Source organism: Artemia franciscana, chromosome 10, assembly GCF_032884065.1.
Source record: "Artemia franciscana chromosome 10, ASM3288406v1, whole genome shotgun sequence".
NCBI lineage: Eukaryota > Metazoa > Arthropoda > Branchiopoda > Anostraca > Artemiidae > Artemia > Artemia franciscana.
In genome coordinates, this window is record NC_088872.1 from 36,432,189 (window position 1) to 36,448,438 (window position 16,250).

The 16,250-nt window shown below is 35.4% G+C and overlaps 1 protein-coding gene across 1 annotated transcript in view; it reads right to left on the reverse strand.

Moving 5' to 3' along the window:
• The window catches only part of LOC136032143 (ras-GEF domain-containing family member 1B-like), a 316,559-nt gene that overhangs the window by 271,713 nt on the left and 28,596 nt on the right, over window positions 1-16,250 (reverse strand). Inside the window, exon 2 of the mRNA XM_065712317.1 lies at window positions 10,635-10,723. Within this exon, the coding sequence (XP_065568389.1) occupies window positions 10,635-10,709 (75 nt within the window). The 5' untranslated portion in view covers window positions 10,710-10,723. The remainder of the gene's footprint in view (window positions 1-10,634; window positions 10,724-16,250) is intronic.

The following is a 16,250-nucleotide window of genomic DNA, read 5'->3' on the forward strand; positions in this document are numbered from 1 at the left end:
TTCCCCCTATTTTCCAACATAAGGCAAATTTTCTCAGGCTCGTAACTTTTGATGACAAAGACTAAATTTGATGAAACTGATATAGTTAGAATCAGCATGAAAATACGATTCTTTTGATGTATCTTTTAGCATCAAAAATTCCGTTTTTTAGAGTTTCGTTTACTATTGAGCCGGGTCGCTCCTTACTACAGTTCGTTACCACGAACTGTTTGAAAATCACCCTGGAGAGGCCATCACCTGTCGTGTAGGGTCACGTGGTTGTTTTCAGATTATTGATTAGATGGGTGTTACGGACACATACTGGCTAAACTATATACATCAAAAGTGGTATATGATGATGACCAAATCCAAGAGGTTAGGGGGTTCAAACACCCACCGAAATGTTTGTCCGACTCGTGAAAACGTAACAAAAATGAATATAAACCGATTTTTGCATCCCTGTGTATGATATTGGTCTACATTGGTCTATAGTCTCGTAAACATTACGTAGATAGTAAATAATAAACTATGTCAAATATAGTATAATAAACTTTGTCAATTTGAATCGATGCAGTTTCTCGTAAACAATTCAAGCTGTCATGAGAAATGTCGACTTTTCAGAGAAATTAGATATTTTCTTTCCGTTACATCCTCGTAAATAGGAACCAAAACTACACCAAAAAGTGAAAGTCAAGCACAGTAAAAACACCAAATGTCTGCTAACAATCATAAGATTATGCCAGCCAAATGACATGCAATTACAATTTTTAATACAGTACTGTCATAATGATAAAAAACATGTTCATTTATTTAATTGTGGAAAAAAACGACCCAGGGAGGACTTATTATAGGTTTTCAGCTTTTTTGGTAAGTACGCGTGTGCTTTTCACTCTTTGGTGGAATAGTTTAGGCGAATAATCAACACACTGTTGTTTACTAAATACTAAAATCGACAAGAAGTGGGAACTTGAAATATAAAATGAAGGAAAAAAATAAAGAAAAAATTATGGAAATATAGGTAAAGAAAAAAAGGTAAAGGAAAAAAAAGGTAGAATTTCATCAATTTAATAAACACTATAATCAATTTAATAATTACAATAATTTAGGAAGCACATTCAGTGGCACAGATTCACGAAAATATACGGGCGGGGTAAGAATTTAAAAAAATACTAAAAAGGCATTTTACAAGATCTGGGGATATTTATGCCCTCCCCTGGTGGTACCGTAAAGGTGATACTCCCCTGAAGGCACTCATGAAACTGGACAAGATAAAATGTTTTGCTCTCAAATTATTAAATGACAGAAATCAATTCCTCATGGTATTTATGAGCTGTCATTCTGAATCACAGGTAACAAGAAATAGGAGCTTGAAAATATAAATAAAGGAAAAAATGAAGGAAATATAAATGAAGCAAAAAAGTAAAAAAGAGAAGTCAGTTCCTGTATGATTTGTCTCTTTTGTATATACTTGAACAACGTGTTGAGCTCGATACCAACCAAGGTCCATCTGAACTTGATCTCTTCCTTATGGATCACCTAGAATCCTTTATGGTTGACGTTCATGCCTTCAAAAGTGACACACTGCCGTTATTGTGCTTGGAAATCTTTGTACATCTCCCCCAATAATGCGCCAGCGACTAATTTATTAACACAAAAGAGGGAACTAGGACGGGTTAAGAAACGACCACGCTTCTCCGTAATGGAAAGCCTTCCTCCTTTACGGCCCCGAAAATTATGTACAAAAGTGCCAGTAGAGGGTAGTCGACTCTATCACAAGCTATATTCCATCAAAGCTAATACAGATTTCCAAAAGGCTATCTGAGAAAAACATAAGGCCTATAAACGATGGCTGCTCCCAAAACGTGAAAAGGACAGACTCGTTTTCGTCGGAGTATGTAAAGACGAAGTTAGCACGAGACTGCAATCATTTGCTTTATCGGTACCTAGAGTCAAATGACCTTTTAGACGATCACCAATATGGATTTCGCCGGGGTCTTCGGTACCTAGAGCCAAATGACCTTTTAGACGATCGCCAATATGGATTCTGCGTTCACCGTTTGACTGCATAGTGGCATGGGATCACGAGTGGATAAAAATCTAGCAAAAAGATATGACATCAGGCTATTGTCATTTTATATCGTTAAAACTTCCGACAGAGTATGGCACCATAGTCTAGAAGAAGCTCCAAACTTATTATATCCATGGAAGTCTTTATAAAAATAGCGAAGAACTTTCTTTCGATATTTCACTGGGGTTATTCTCCACGGCTACACTTCCCACAAATATCCAATAAAGGAAGGCGTACCATAGGGTAGTATCTTGTGACTTGCATTTTTTTTTACTAATATGATTTGGGAGACAACCTTCCAAGCCCTTTGAATCACTTTACTGATTACAACAGGACACACGTTGCCGAATGAAAACACTAAGTTTTAATCTAAGCCTCCGTACCCCTATAAAGAAATCTTTTCAAAATTGAACAGTGGTCTGATGAATAGATCTTTAAATTCAATGTGCTAAAACAAAGGAGTTGCTGATTTGCTGTTCCAAAGTTCCACACATACGCCCCAGCTTCATCTTCACAAATGAAGCTAAAAAAAGTCACGAGCTTTGTATTCTAGGAGCTAATTTCTCCATAGTTCTCTATTGGAAAACCAGTGTTGATCGAATGAGAACTTCCTGCGCAAGAAAGCTGGTCACCACTTTTCACTACAAAAACTTCTATCGCAGAGCTTGATCATTCCACTTTAAAAGTCTTGCATTAAGCCCATCGCCTAAAATGGATGCCCGCAATGTGCCGGTGCTCCAAAAAAGTTTTTGGCACCTCTTCAAAAATCCAGAATAGGGATAATAAGGCAATTTTATCGTTACCCATGCCTCTCTCTAGTCTGTTAGTGAAAAGTTTGATGTAGTGTCGATGGCTCCTTTCTACAAGTACATAAATTCACCTTCTTCTGTAGAGCTATCTCGTATTGTGCCCCAATTGTCCAACTCACAAGAAAGACACAGATAAACACAATCTGGTTCAATTATCTCAAGATTGTTACGCCGAGAACAGAGTACTTGAAAACCGGCTTCGTTTGATATTATACTTTGGTTTGGAACGATCTTCCTGGATAAGTTTTCCCTAAAAGTGTCTCTATTGACTCCATCAAAGGAAGGTTTGACTGTAGTTTAAAACATAATGGGGGAGCAATTTAAAATTTTTGCAGAAAGTCAGATACTTAAAAAGAGCCGACACATCAAATTTAGGAACAAAAAAAGGTTGATTAAATTCGTTACAATTAAAAGACTTTACTGACTGTCGCACTTGGTTAGTGTCTCACTATTTAAATCAACTTTTTTATTTTAATCAGACCCCTTTCTTCCATTTTACATCTTTGTTTAAAATCTCTGTGATTATTTTTGTTAATGGATTAGAAGTTAAAAAAAATTCAACTGAAGAAAACAATCTAAAGGGAAAGGTATGGTTGGAAGTTAAAAATTCTCAAAACTTGAAGAAAATTTGCAAAACTTTGTAACCAGAGCCGTCCCTCGTTCAGACGGAAAAATATGTCATTAGGGAGTCTGTCCAATCCTGAATGTCATCTTATGCTCATTTTTGTCGCTCACCAATATTCCCTAGTGAACAACACTTTGCTGAAGGTCAGAGGCAATGGTTTATAGATTTGAGCCTCTCCCGTCCTTGGAATGAGAAAAATTTAGTCAAAAAAACACTTTTGTAAATTTAACGACTAAAAAAAAAATCTGAATAACCGCTCCGCCATAGCTGGACTCTTCGTAAACGGTTTGAACGAGTCCTAAAACCTTGTTATAGTTGTTCATATTTTAGCTTGAAAGTGCCTGAGTGACGTTGAATTACTTAGGCAACTTTTAAGTAACTAAAGACACCTGAGGATAATAAGTAAATAATTTACTTCATGAGAAAATTTACTAGACAAAATGATTATCGAAAGGAACAGTTCACCATCACCCAAGTTTATTTCGGTGATACAAAATTTTGGACATAGACAGGGTTTAGAATTTTGCTCCGTTCTTATTTGGCACCTTTTTGACAAAGTATCAAACGGATCGCCGAATTGAAAACACCTTTTTCATTTTCTATGTTGAAAGAACGGCTTCCACAAATTCTATATCGCCAAATAAAAGTAAGACTTTACACAGGCTATATTTATAAAAGCACCGTCTAATATAAAACAATTGTCGGGAAACAAAAATATTAAGTTGCACGAAATTTTTGATTCGATACATAAACTTTGACTCGGTGAAAAACCACTTACTGCCAAAAAAAAGCATTAAAAGCCATCGGTATAGGCAAAATATTAAGTTTTGCCTTCCCTTTTGACATCATTTGGCCAGTTTATTACAAGTATACTTAATGTTTCTCTCTGGTTCTAATTTAAGAGATCAGCTACGAAACAGAAAAAAAGGTGTCTTATCGCAGGAAAAAACAAATTAATCGCTGGTACTTCAGTCAAAGCAATAACTTCCTGAAAGAAACAAGCCAAAAGAGCTTCTGATTCAGGTGTTAATTGTCGGGTAAAAATTACTCAAAAACGGTGTAAAGTAATTCTAAAGCTAGTAGTAAATGGACGAATAATTCTGAAATTCCAGTCTAGAATGTTGAATTTACTGTCTAGTAAAATTTAGATAACATTTTAGTATTGGTATTGGTATTAGCTACACTCCTGGGCGAATTCAGGAAATATACACAAGAATGTACGCACTGGGGACTTATTTTAAGATTAAAATAAGGGCCACCTAATTTTAGCCTCACAATAGACGTCCGTAGTGAATCACCTTTCAGCAACTAAAAAAACAAAAAGCTGCCGATGAAGAAAAATCGGACTGATGATATTGTAGGCCAGAGATAACCTGTAAACGCTTATGTTTGATTGCCGATGAATTTAAAGTGTAAAAATCATATTGTCGGTGTCACACCAAAGAGTCATATCTGGCATTTCCAACTTCCGATATAGTTTCCTAGACCACTTGCTTAGGTCTTCTCAAATCGAGGATCAGCAGGATTATGTAGGTGAGGAGGATCAAAATGTGATTGAACATTCGTTGCACTCCTGATCCTCCCTTTGAGAGCAGCTTAGGAAACGGTCCTGGCAATTATTTGACAATTTTATAGATATCAGATATATCCTGTAGGGATGGCAGAAACGATGAGATCATAGTCGATTCGTCACGAACTCGTCTTTCAAAAGACAGCTTTAATTGATCGCTTAGTGATGTTCTAGTTCTTTACTAACTTTGTTTTTTGAAAAGAATACTATATACTTTTTAAGGACTACAAAAAGTTAAATGTTCCCTGTTGTAATGCATCTAAATACACAACCGGAAATAAGAACCCATAATTTTTGAACACTGATTTGAACACTGATTATCTAATCAGCGTGACTAATATATCTTCTTCTTCTTAAGAAAATAGCCTATTTTTGCCAAGCTTAGCCTCAGCTAATTGAAGGAGCATATAAACTGTATGTCTGTCTGACCTCTGTTTGCCTCTATTTAAAAACAAACGAGAATTACTTTCAAAAAGCGCTTTCTAACAAATAAATTCTTCAAAGAAAAGTGAAGAGCCATAGCAAAACCTAGGACAGGCAGAAATGAAGTAAATGAATGGTGGTAAAAAAAAACTGGGACTTGACTCCCAATAAAATCATGTATTTATATAAGACGGTAATTAGACCGATTATATCATATGGAACAGTGGTTTGGGTAATTCAACTCTTTCAGCTTCCCCTAAAAATAAAATAAGAAGAATATTGATGTATCCTATATTTATTAACTGACACGCCCCTCACACCTCGGTCTACAAAAAACAATTGAAATTCGGTCGTTATAAAAATAAAACCATGTTGCTGTAATTCTGAAGGAAACCTAAATATAGTCAAGTACTAATATAAGGGAAACTATACTACTTCAGCCGTGTTATTTGCACTAAGTTATTTTGAGTGCTAATAGGTGACAGGCCAGTTGAAGCGAAGTTAAATTTATTCAATTCCTCAAGTAGGAGAACAACTCTTGTGTTTACTGCTTGTCTTGTCCCCCACGTTCAAATTGCGTGCCGGAATTGACAGTACCATAATTCTTGTACTGAAACAATTCTAAATGTACTAAAATACTCATAGAGAAGTAATCGTGGTGCTCCATGGAGTTCCTTTGCGCAGGGCTACTTCAAGCCTTAGGTTTCGTGGACAATCAATCTATCTTTGGGAATCAAAAGATTGGATCTCCGAGGTCAACATGAATTCACTTTCTGAGTTCAGAAAATCTTGGCTTTTTTGTCTTGCAAGTTCACGATGGGTACATGAATCAACATTTGATTAATAGGTTACACGCCAGTTAAAGTAAAGTAAAAGTTAATTTAGGATCTCAAATGAGAGCAATTCTAGGGTTTACTATGTTTCTTGTTTCGCATTCTTACACTGTGTGTAGGAATCGACAGGACCGTGATTCTGGTACTGAAGATTAAATACAGTCAAAAAATAAAACATGTGCAATTCTGGTATTCAAACCGTGTCATTTGCGCAAGGCTACTTCAAACATTGAACCTAGAAAACAAACCATCCAAATATTAAAACGAATGTTGCCTTAGCCATGTTCTCAGTTCTATCACAACCAAGAGTAATTTCCGGAACTGAGCAAATCTGTACTTTTTTTCAAACAGTTCGTGGTAACGAACTGTAGTAAGGAGCGACCCGGCTCAATAGTAAACAAAACTCTAAAAAACGGAATTTCGATGCTAAAAAATATATCAAAAGAATTGTATTTTTATTCTGATTTTAAATATATAAGTTTCATCAAATTTAGTCTTTGTCATCGAAAGTTACGAGCCTGAGAAAATTTGCCTTATTTTGGAAAATAGGGGGAAACACCCCCTAAAAGTCATGGGATCTTAACGAAAATCACACCATCGCATTCAGCGTATCAGAGAACCCTATGGAAAAAATTTCAAGGTCCAATCTACAAAAATGTGGGATTTCGTATTTTTTGCCAGAAGACAAATCACGGGTGCGTGTTTATTTGTTTGTTTGTCTGTTTTTTTTTGTTTTTTTTTTTCCCAGGGGTCATCGTATCGACCAAGTGGTCCTAGAGTGTTGCAAGAGGGCTCATTCTAACGGAAATGAAAATTTCTAGTGCCCTTTTTAAGTGACCAAAAAAATTGGAGGGCACCTAGGCCCCCTCCCACGCTCATTTTTTTCCCAGAGTCAACGGATCAAAATTTTGAGATAGCCATTTTGTTCCGCATAGTCAAAAACCATAATAACTATGTCTTTGGGGATGACTTACCCCCCCCCCCCACAGTCCCTGGGGGTGGGGCTGCAAGTTACAAACTTGGACCTGTGTTTATATACAGTAATGGTTACTGGGAAGTGTACGGACATTTTCAGGGGGATTTTTTTTTGGTTTGGGAGGGATATTTGAGGGGGGGGTTACGTGAGAGGATCTTTCCATGGAAAAACATATCATGGGGGAAGAGACTTTCAATGACGGGGACGCATGATTTTTTAGCATTATTTAAAAAAACAATGAAAAAATAAATATGAAAAGTTTTTTCTACTGAAAGTGAGGAGCAGCATTAAAACTTAAAACGAGCAGAAATTATTGCGCATATGAGGGGTTTACCTCCTCGTAATACCTCGCTCTTTACGCTAAATTATTTTTAGTAACTTCAACTATTTATTCTACGGCCTTTGTGATTCAAGGGTCATTCTTAAGGAATTGGGACAGAATTTAAGCTTTAGTGTAAACAGCAAGGTATCGACGAGGGGCGAAGTCCCTCATATACGCAATAAAAACATACGAATATATATAAGTTCGTTACGTAAGTTAATTCGTAAATTACGTATATTTTTTTACTAATGAAAATGTTCGTAAAAAAATTAAAAGTTCTAGTTGCCTTTTTAAGTAATCGAAAAATTGGAGGGCGACTAGGCTTCCTCCCTCTCTTCTTTTTTCTCAAAATCTTCTGATTAAAACTATGAGAAAGCCATTTACCCCCCCCCCCCCAAAAAAAATGCAAATTTCGTTTTAATTACTTACGTGCGGAGAGCCAAGATCAAAATATGCATTAATTAAAAAAACGTTCAGAAATTAAATAAAAAAAACAAGTTTTTTTTTTAAATGAAAGTAAGGAGCGACATTAAAACTTAAAACGAACAGAAATTACTTCGTATATGAAAGGGGCTGCTTCCTCCTCAATGCCTCGCTCTTTACGCTAAAGTTTGACTCTTTCTCTTAACTCTGCTTTTTAAAACAGTAAAAAACTTTAGCGTAAAGAGCGAGGCTTTAAGGAGGAAGCAGCCCCTTTCATATACGAAGTAATTTCTGTTCGTTTTAAGTTTTAATGTCGCTCCTTACTTTCATTTAAAAAAAACTTTTTTTTTTTATTTAATTATATCACAAGTTCACATTGAGCGCGGGAATCAAAATTGTAGCTAGTCAATCGATATAAATGAAGTAATTCAGTAGTTTACAACGTGGGGTTCTGCCAAGGTTCTGCCGTTTACAACGTGTCTCGTCTACAAAATAATGTCAAACAGAATAATCAGTGAAAAGCGAGTTCAGTTTTTAAGACCAAAAGGATTCTAGCCAAAAACAATCTCCAGTAACGGCATTTCCTCACATTTAGCTACCATTTAAACCTACCGTTTTCTATCATTTAAACTATCTGCCTCTACGTGTGACGTTAACGTCAACAAATAGCATCGGCTATTTATAATGAATAGGTTCTTATCAACAGGTGTGACTCACAGAGCAGTCTCACAGTTTCCCTGTGAGTGTGAGAATCAATACTGACTTGATCCGAAGCACAAAAATGACCATTTGTTTCCTTGGAGACAAGGTCTTGATTGTTAAACAAACCACAGAGACATATTAAGTTTTCAAGAACACATAATAATAATACAGCTGTCATATTGTTTTCTTGATAATTAATTTCAAGAAGAACTGACAGCTTTATAGCTACTAATTATTTTTGCAAAAAAATAATATTTAAATAGCGCTGCTTGACAAGTCAGGTTTGGTATCATTTTAATACGAATCATAACAATAATTTTAGTGGTAATATAACTTATAATAATAACAATTGCAATAATAATAGTAATTATTATAATACCAATTATAATAATAACTATATGATAAGTAATTTGTTCTTGCAAACGAACAACTATGGGTCAGTTTGTTGAATTCTTCTGAAAAACTGATTTATTTTTTCATTTTTACCCACAATCAGGGCCAGATCTAAAGCTTTGAGGCTTCTAGGCCAAAGCGTTTTAGCGGCTTCGTTTTTGCGAGATTTTCGGGGAAATCTCCGAAAACTCGGAAATAGTGAAATCACTGAATAGAACGCAACTGATGAGCCAAAAGTAGTGAAAGAGAGAGGTGATACCGAATTTTCAGCTGCCATTCTTGGGAGACATCAAAAAGTTTATAAGTGGCCTCGGAATTCCTGTGTTGTTTTAAATCACTTTTCTTTGAATATGCAGCGTGGCGGCGGAGTGCACCTCTTACTTTACCAATAAATCACATCAGTCTTGTTTTTATTAAGAAAAAATCACTCAGTGATGATTTATTGCGTACTCTGGTATTGTGCGCCCCTAGGCCCACGCCTAGTGGGTCTATTGGTAAGTCCTGGCCAGCCCACTATATTGGATTTCCTCTAAATGTGTCAATGGGTTTCAAGTTAAACACAGCATAGAGTGTAAGTGCTGTATTTCAGGACATACCGACTAGAAAGAAACGGAGTGTTGGCTTGCAGAAAAAGTTGTGACTAAAAACTTTCTATTCTTTTTACTGGCTAAAAGTTTCTCACAAAAGAACTTATCAGATTTTGAGAATGTGGAGTTAGTTTTCTTATCAAAAAAACTTGTCCCTGTCTGGGATTGTTGCTCAGCATTAGTTAACCCAAGGCATTTGTTAAGACGGTTTTAGAAAGATGGAGTTTTTTTTTCTCCAGAAACAAGGAAAAAGTGATTGGCTTTCAAAATTACAAATTGCGTCAGAAAAATATAATGAAATAAAAACCCAGTTTGAGAATTTTTCTTGTGCTAATAAGTTTTGATGTGTAAAGATGAATTTGGTAAGTTTTACCTATTTGAAACAAGCATAATCAGCAGATCAATCAGATGTATATATTGCTACCAATATCAAGCGTCTTAGAGTTTTGGTCTCTACTGGCAAGGATCCCTCTTTACTTGCTGTCCATAGCCATGATGGGTTTGAAGTTTAAATAAGGTCGATCCTTGTTTATATATCGATTAATACTTTAATTTACTCAAAAAATTTCTTGGTGGGTAAACAAAACTTTCAGGAATAAATCAAAAGTCTCAAAACCTTTGGAGGTTGGAATATTGTGGCTTCATATGTGGCACACATGTAAACACTGTGGTACTTACAAGTAGGGAAAGGGGTAGGGAGACCATATTTGGGGTGAGTTTCCCTTAGGGGTGACTTTTTTGGAAACGAGTTTTCATTCAGGGTAGATTTTTAGAAGCAAGTTCTCCGGGGGCGAGTTTTCTGGGGGTGAGATTTCTGTGGAGGCAAGTTTCCCGCGGTGAATTTCCCAAGCACTGAATGCACCACCCCGATAATACATAGCCTTTGGGCACAACGTTGCAAATAAAAAATAATGCACAAAATACCTCAAGCTGGACTCCAAACAACTCCTTTTGTCTTTCCGGTGCACGTTGGACGGTTTCGTTTTGGCTAACACCCATGTCTTCTTAAAACTCTGCAAGATGAATTATGTTATTGTTCCATAACGTGCGATGTCGATTATTATATGCCTACTTCCCGTAAAATATGGAAAAAAATGAGTGGGAATCTCAAAGTAGATGTTCGGCTTTATCCGAAGTGGTAACGCCGGAGAAGGGGAAATTGGTGCTTATTCCAATAAAATTACCGGTAAGTCTTTGAGAACTGCAACAAATAGACAACTGAAATGACGACGGGGGGGATTGTCCTGTTATGAAAGAGGTCCATTTTACATGGTAGTTATAAAACAAAAGCGTGGTATCTATGTAGGCAGGATGATTTTTGAGTATCTCTACTACTTCTGTAAACTATTCAAAGGCGTAGGATATTGTATAAGGAAAGGCCTGCATCTGTTATAATCTACGGAAGCAATAAATCTCTCTGTAATTTTGGGTTGAATTTGATTTTATTTTAAGATTAAATGCATAATAATTAAATATATTATTGATCAAATCAATTGATCCCTTGGCCAAGAATCCTTGTCGCTTAAAATTTACTGTATTTTGTTTCATTTTGCATGCAATTTAATTGCTCTTTTTATTTAAGAGTTTTCCCTAAAAGCTTTTAAAAACAACTTATTCCTACGAAAAAAAACCCCGAAATATATATTCCCTGTCACTCAACCATCACTGCTATTTTGGCGTCTTCCAACTCCCTGGAAAATTTTCTGCCGGCGCCCTTGTTACCATAAAAAACTACGAGCATGAGAAAATTTGACCGATTTTCCAAAATGGACCACTTCCTATGCGGAATTTTTTTTGCCTTGTTTTCTCCTTGGCGACTCAATTTTACACATGGATATCTTCCGAGGGATATTTTCAGCGTGATCAGAATTTCCTGGGTAATTTTTCTGTGGGTGGGAGAGTATTTTTCGTGGGAGAATTTTTTCCATACAGGAATTTTCCACGGAAGAAACTTCCCATTGGGGGGGAGGGGTTCCGAAAAAGAATTTCCACGGTGGGAGGATTTCTGGTATGATTTAAGTGACAATCACAAATTAAATAAACAAGTATTTCTTTAAATGAAAGTAGACTAAGGAGAATTTTTCAGACGGATTTGTCTGCAAGACATTTTCTGGTTTTCCGGGAGTTTTCAGCAACTGTCCGGGGAAATTTTACGCAAGAGGAACTTTTCATGAAGGACTTTTTCGCGGGTGAGGATTTCCCATAAAGGGGGAGGTGGGTCAGGCATTAATTGAAAAACGATTAGAAAATAAATGTAAAGAAACAAGCTCAATAAATTTATGTTTGTAACAGGTGCTCTTAAATTACCTTACTAACAATCAGTTATTATAACTAATTGCTTTTACCTATACCACAGCAAACTATTAGCTAACATATAATCTACAGATTAAAGCGAATGCACTCTTGCTTATGATGCTTCTAATTAAAGGTATAATTATTTTCGATATACTGGATGTTAATTATAAGAAGTTGATACTGGGAATTAATTTTAAATATTTTGCTTCAGTGCAATGGGCTTAGAGTTACATTAAGATTGCAAGTCATTAGCATTTTAATATAATTCTGCTGGTAATATACGGCCTTTCAAATCCATAAAACATAAACCAAGTCACACTTTAATATGAATGATTCGAGCCAGATCAACATACAGTCATACAGGGCGCCAGATGATTTATAGAAACTTTCTCATATATAAGAAGTGTTGATAACAAACACTCATCTTTGTTTACTTTTTTTTACTGTTATTACTAATAAGAATTCCTTTTTAAAAGAAAGTCGCTCTCATGAGACATGGGGAAACAATTTTGTTATCAGGAGCTCTGATTTCTGACCATTTCCGAAAGTGAATATAAAGGACACACCACAATCAGAAAATTATGAACATCGTAGGAAGTAAATAAGAAAGGAGAAAACAACTAAATCAATGAATAAGATTTTCTTTACTTGATGTGGTGAACCGCAAATCTTTGTTTTCCACCTTTTTTCACATACAGCCTCTTGAATTATCTCAGCCAGAATATATGTTGCTATTAAGTTTGTTGATTGTTAAAACTTATCATAGCGGGGGGAGAACTCTTTACTCATTTTTTAGTACACAATAACTCATTTTTTGAAAAAGTGTGAAACACATCCTTTGATTCAGGACATGAAAATATAAGACTATTTTAGGAAACTTGTTTTTGAACATTTTTTTTCTAGTCCGCTAAATAGTAAAAAAAAAGAAAGAAAAATAACTCCCCTAGGTCTTAAAGGAAACTTCTAATGGATAGTGCGATGGTTCCCAACCGGGATTAAGATTCGAACAGGATATTAAGATCACGGATATGCTGAATTCGACGATTTTTAATTTGATACTTTTTTCCATGCACACCCCCGCTCTTTATTACTCCAGGATAAAAATGTTATTGTGGAAACTACTTTTTATGTAAAACTTAATTATTAGAAATAATTACATGTTTAGAATTATCATAAAATGTAAAATCAAGAAAAGAAATGCGCATAAAATAATTGAGCGGTAAGAGCAGATGATAAAAAGTATTTCATCAATTTCATTTATTTGGCAGATTGATGTTGATACACAGGTCTCTTTATCAAGATTTATTCTTATCTAAATTTGGAAAAAAACAAACTATATGAAAAACACGGAATATCGCGAGAATGACTAAGAGAGAAAGGAGAAGTCCCGAGGCTAAGCACAAGAACTTAGTCAGGAAATTCCCTGATGAAAAATTATTATCACCATGAAAAGCAGATTCTTTTGATGTATGTACTACTATAAAATTTCTTTTTCAGACTTTCGGTTATTATTGGCAGGGATCGCCTTATAGTTAAGTTGATTTTTTTTCAAACAAACTATTTGAAACATTTTTAATGTGAAATAAAGGAGGAGTTGAAAACTGTTTGAAATATTTTATTGTGGAAAAAGAAGAAGCCTAATGTTAAGGTTTCTTGATTTCATTTATTAAGGAGGTGTACAGCTGTGTCGACGAGGGAATTGGGAGCCACACTTCATGTTGGTGAAGAATCTTTTATGGTTGTGGGTCTTAACGTGCGCTGTGCCACAGAGCAGTGTGTAGGGGGCAGGTGAATTTTACTCTTTTTTATTTTGTTTCGAAGAAGATACCAAAGCAAAGGAATTTTTCAACAAAAATCGGTATATTGGAAAATATAAGGGGGTAGATCCCCCCCAATTAATACATTTGTTGTCAGAATTCTAGGAAGCGATATTCGTTGTTATTTAAAGCGAAGTAATGTTTATACGCACGACTTTTAACTAATAACTTCACCCATAACAACTTTTCAACAGAATTAAAATCTCAAGAGATAACCCAGGAAGCTGAACTCTAATCAAAAGAGCGTTCACATTTGTTGAACGAACCTAATTGTGGTATGTGAACAATTTTGAATAACCAATTTGATCAATTGTTACAGCTTCCTATTTAAACCAAGCAGAACTAAACCTCTGCAAACATTGGAATTCCCATAGACACGATATAGGGCAAAGAACGAAGACAATGGTGCGGAACCAAATCAGTAAAGCGCCTTTCTTTCAAGCTTGATCCTACTCTTAGCATAAAAATCCTCCGGATATACTCATGAGGATGAGGGAACTCCCGCAAAGGTCTAAGGGAGAAGCAGGTATTCAGCCAAGAAATATTTGAAAACGGTCGAACATCTGTACGAGAAACATGTCAAATATTATAATACAAAAAAGAAGCATTTTGTGCCTCAGTTTCTCAACTTTCTTCCGATATGTGGAGAAAAAAAAAACAGAAATGGTAAAATTTTCAGGTTTTAAGACAGAAAAACAAGATACCCTACTCACTTTTCATTTGCTCAATTGAGTCAACCAAGTACCTTTATTTCACTGGTTAAAATTCAAGTAATCGTACCAGGGAGGACTACCCTCTCACAGAAAAACATAAGGGTGATATTGAAAATTTTTGATAATCAATTTAAGTAATTATTACAGCGTCATAATCAAAGAGGACAGAACTAGACATATGTAAATAAATATTTGTAGTTGAGCTACCAGAGAAATCATAGAGGGCAAAATCTAAAACATTAGTAAAAAAAGAAATCAGAATGGCTTCTTTGTTTAGAGTTACTGCTATTTACTATTTTTATGAAATGTGTTCTGGCACTGTCAGTCAGACCTTACAATGAGTTCTTATACTTGTTTAACAAAAAATTCGGTTTTTTTTAACATAAATTAGATTACAGATTTTGGGAAAAAGAACCAGCCACACCAAATCGGTCCCACACATCTGACATAGAAAGCAAATGGAAGGAGCAGAACATCTCCAAGCGTTGTCTTATGTCCGCTGTTTTTATTACAAAATTGAGTTCACATAAAGCAAGATTTTTTTCGTGTAAATTAAATATTTTTTTTTCAAATGAAAATAAAGAACAACAGTAAAACTTAAAACAAATAGAAAATATTTCGTATACGCACTCACTCACTACGCTGAAAATTTATAGTGCGTTACTGAAAGCATTTATTAGTGCAACGAATGGAGTTAATGGGTAATTGTAATTGTTTTACTTACTGATTCCCTTTTGAAACATTTGAACTGAAAATTTTATTGTTTAAAACAACTGCGTAAAAGCGCGTCTGACTTTGGCGTAGAGAATGAGGGTTTAAGGAGGAGACAGCCTCCCCATATAGAGAGTAGTTTCTGTTCGTTTTCAGTTTTAATATTGTTCTTTAGTTTCATTTGAAAAAAAATCTAACTTTGGTAACAATATGCTTCGAGAAAAAGAGATCATCTGGTGTATTTCCTTTTAGGAATAATGAACGGTCTAAGATCACGTTCATTCTTTATGGACTGCATGTATGTTTAGGTACGAATTATATCTGACATGGTATTGTCTCTAAGACTGAATATTCTCTGAGACTAGAAGGCTATATACGTACCCTTTCTGTAATGCTCGAAATGTTTTGCCAGATAACATTTTGGCCCTAATAAGGGCCAAAATTTCAAAATTTCATATTTTGAAGATTGTGGTTTTAGGGTCTTCATACGATGATGTAGAGTAATATTATCCCTGGAAAGTGCAACCCTTCGAATATTTCTCGGGTGGGTTCTGAAATATACGGAATGAACTATAGGGCAATCGTTTCATGATTTTCAAGATGAGCTCTTTAAGCAGATCTTTTTTGTGAGATATCCATATTTGAAGGGGGGCTAGGGAAAATAATCCCCAGAAACATGTGGACACTCTAAAACGTATATAAGCAGAAAGGAGAGAAATACTCTCATTTAAATCTTAGTAAAATAAGATTCCTCACAACACCTGCCCCCCTGGGAAATTTCCTCGTGAGGCTCATGATCCCCCCTCCTTATAAGAGTGTGAATTTAATCTTGTACACTTAAATCATATTTGTGCAAAAATATGATAGCTATCACTCCGAAGCTTTCATATTACAGATTTATCCTAAAAATATTCCTGGGAGTGAAGGGAGATTAGATATTTGTTTCTGTCCCCCACTAAACTTCCTTACATATTTATCTGAAATTCACAAATAGTTACAAGATA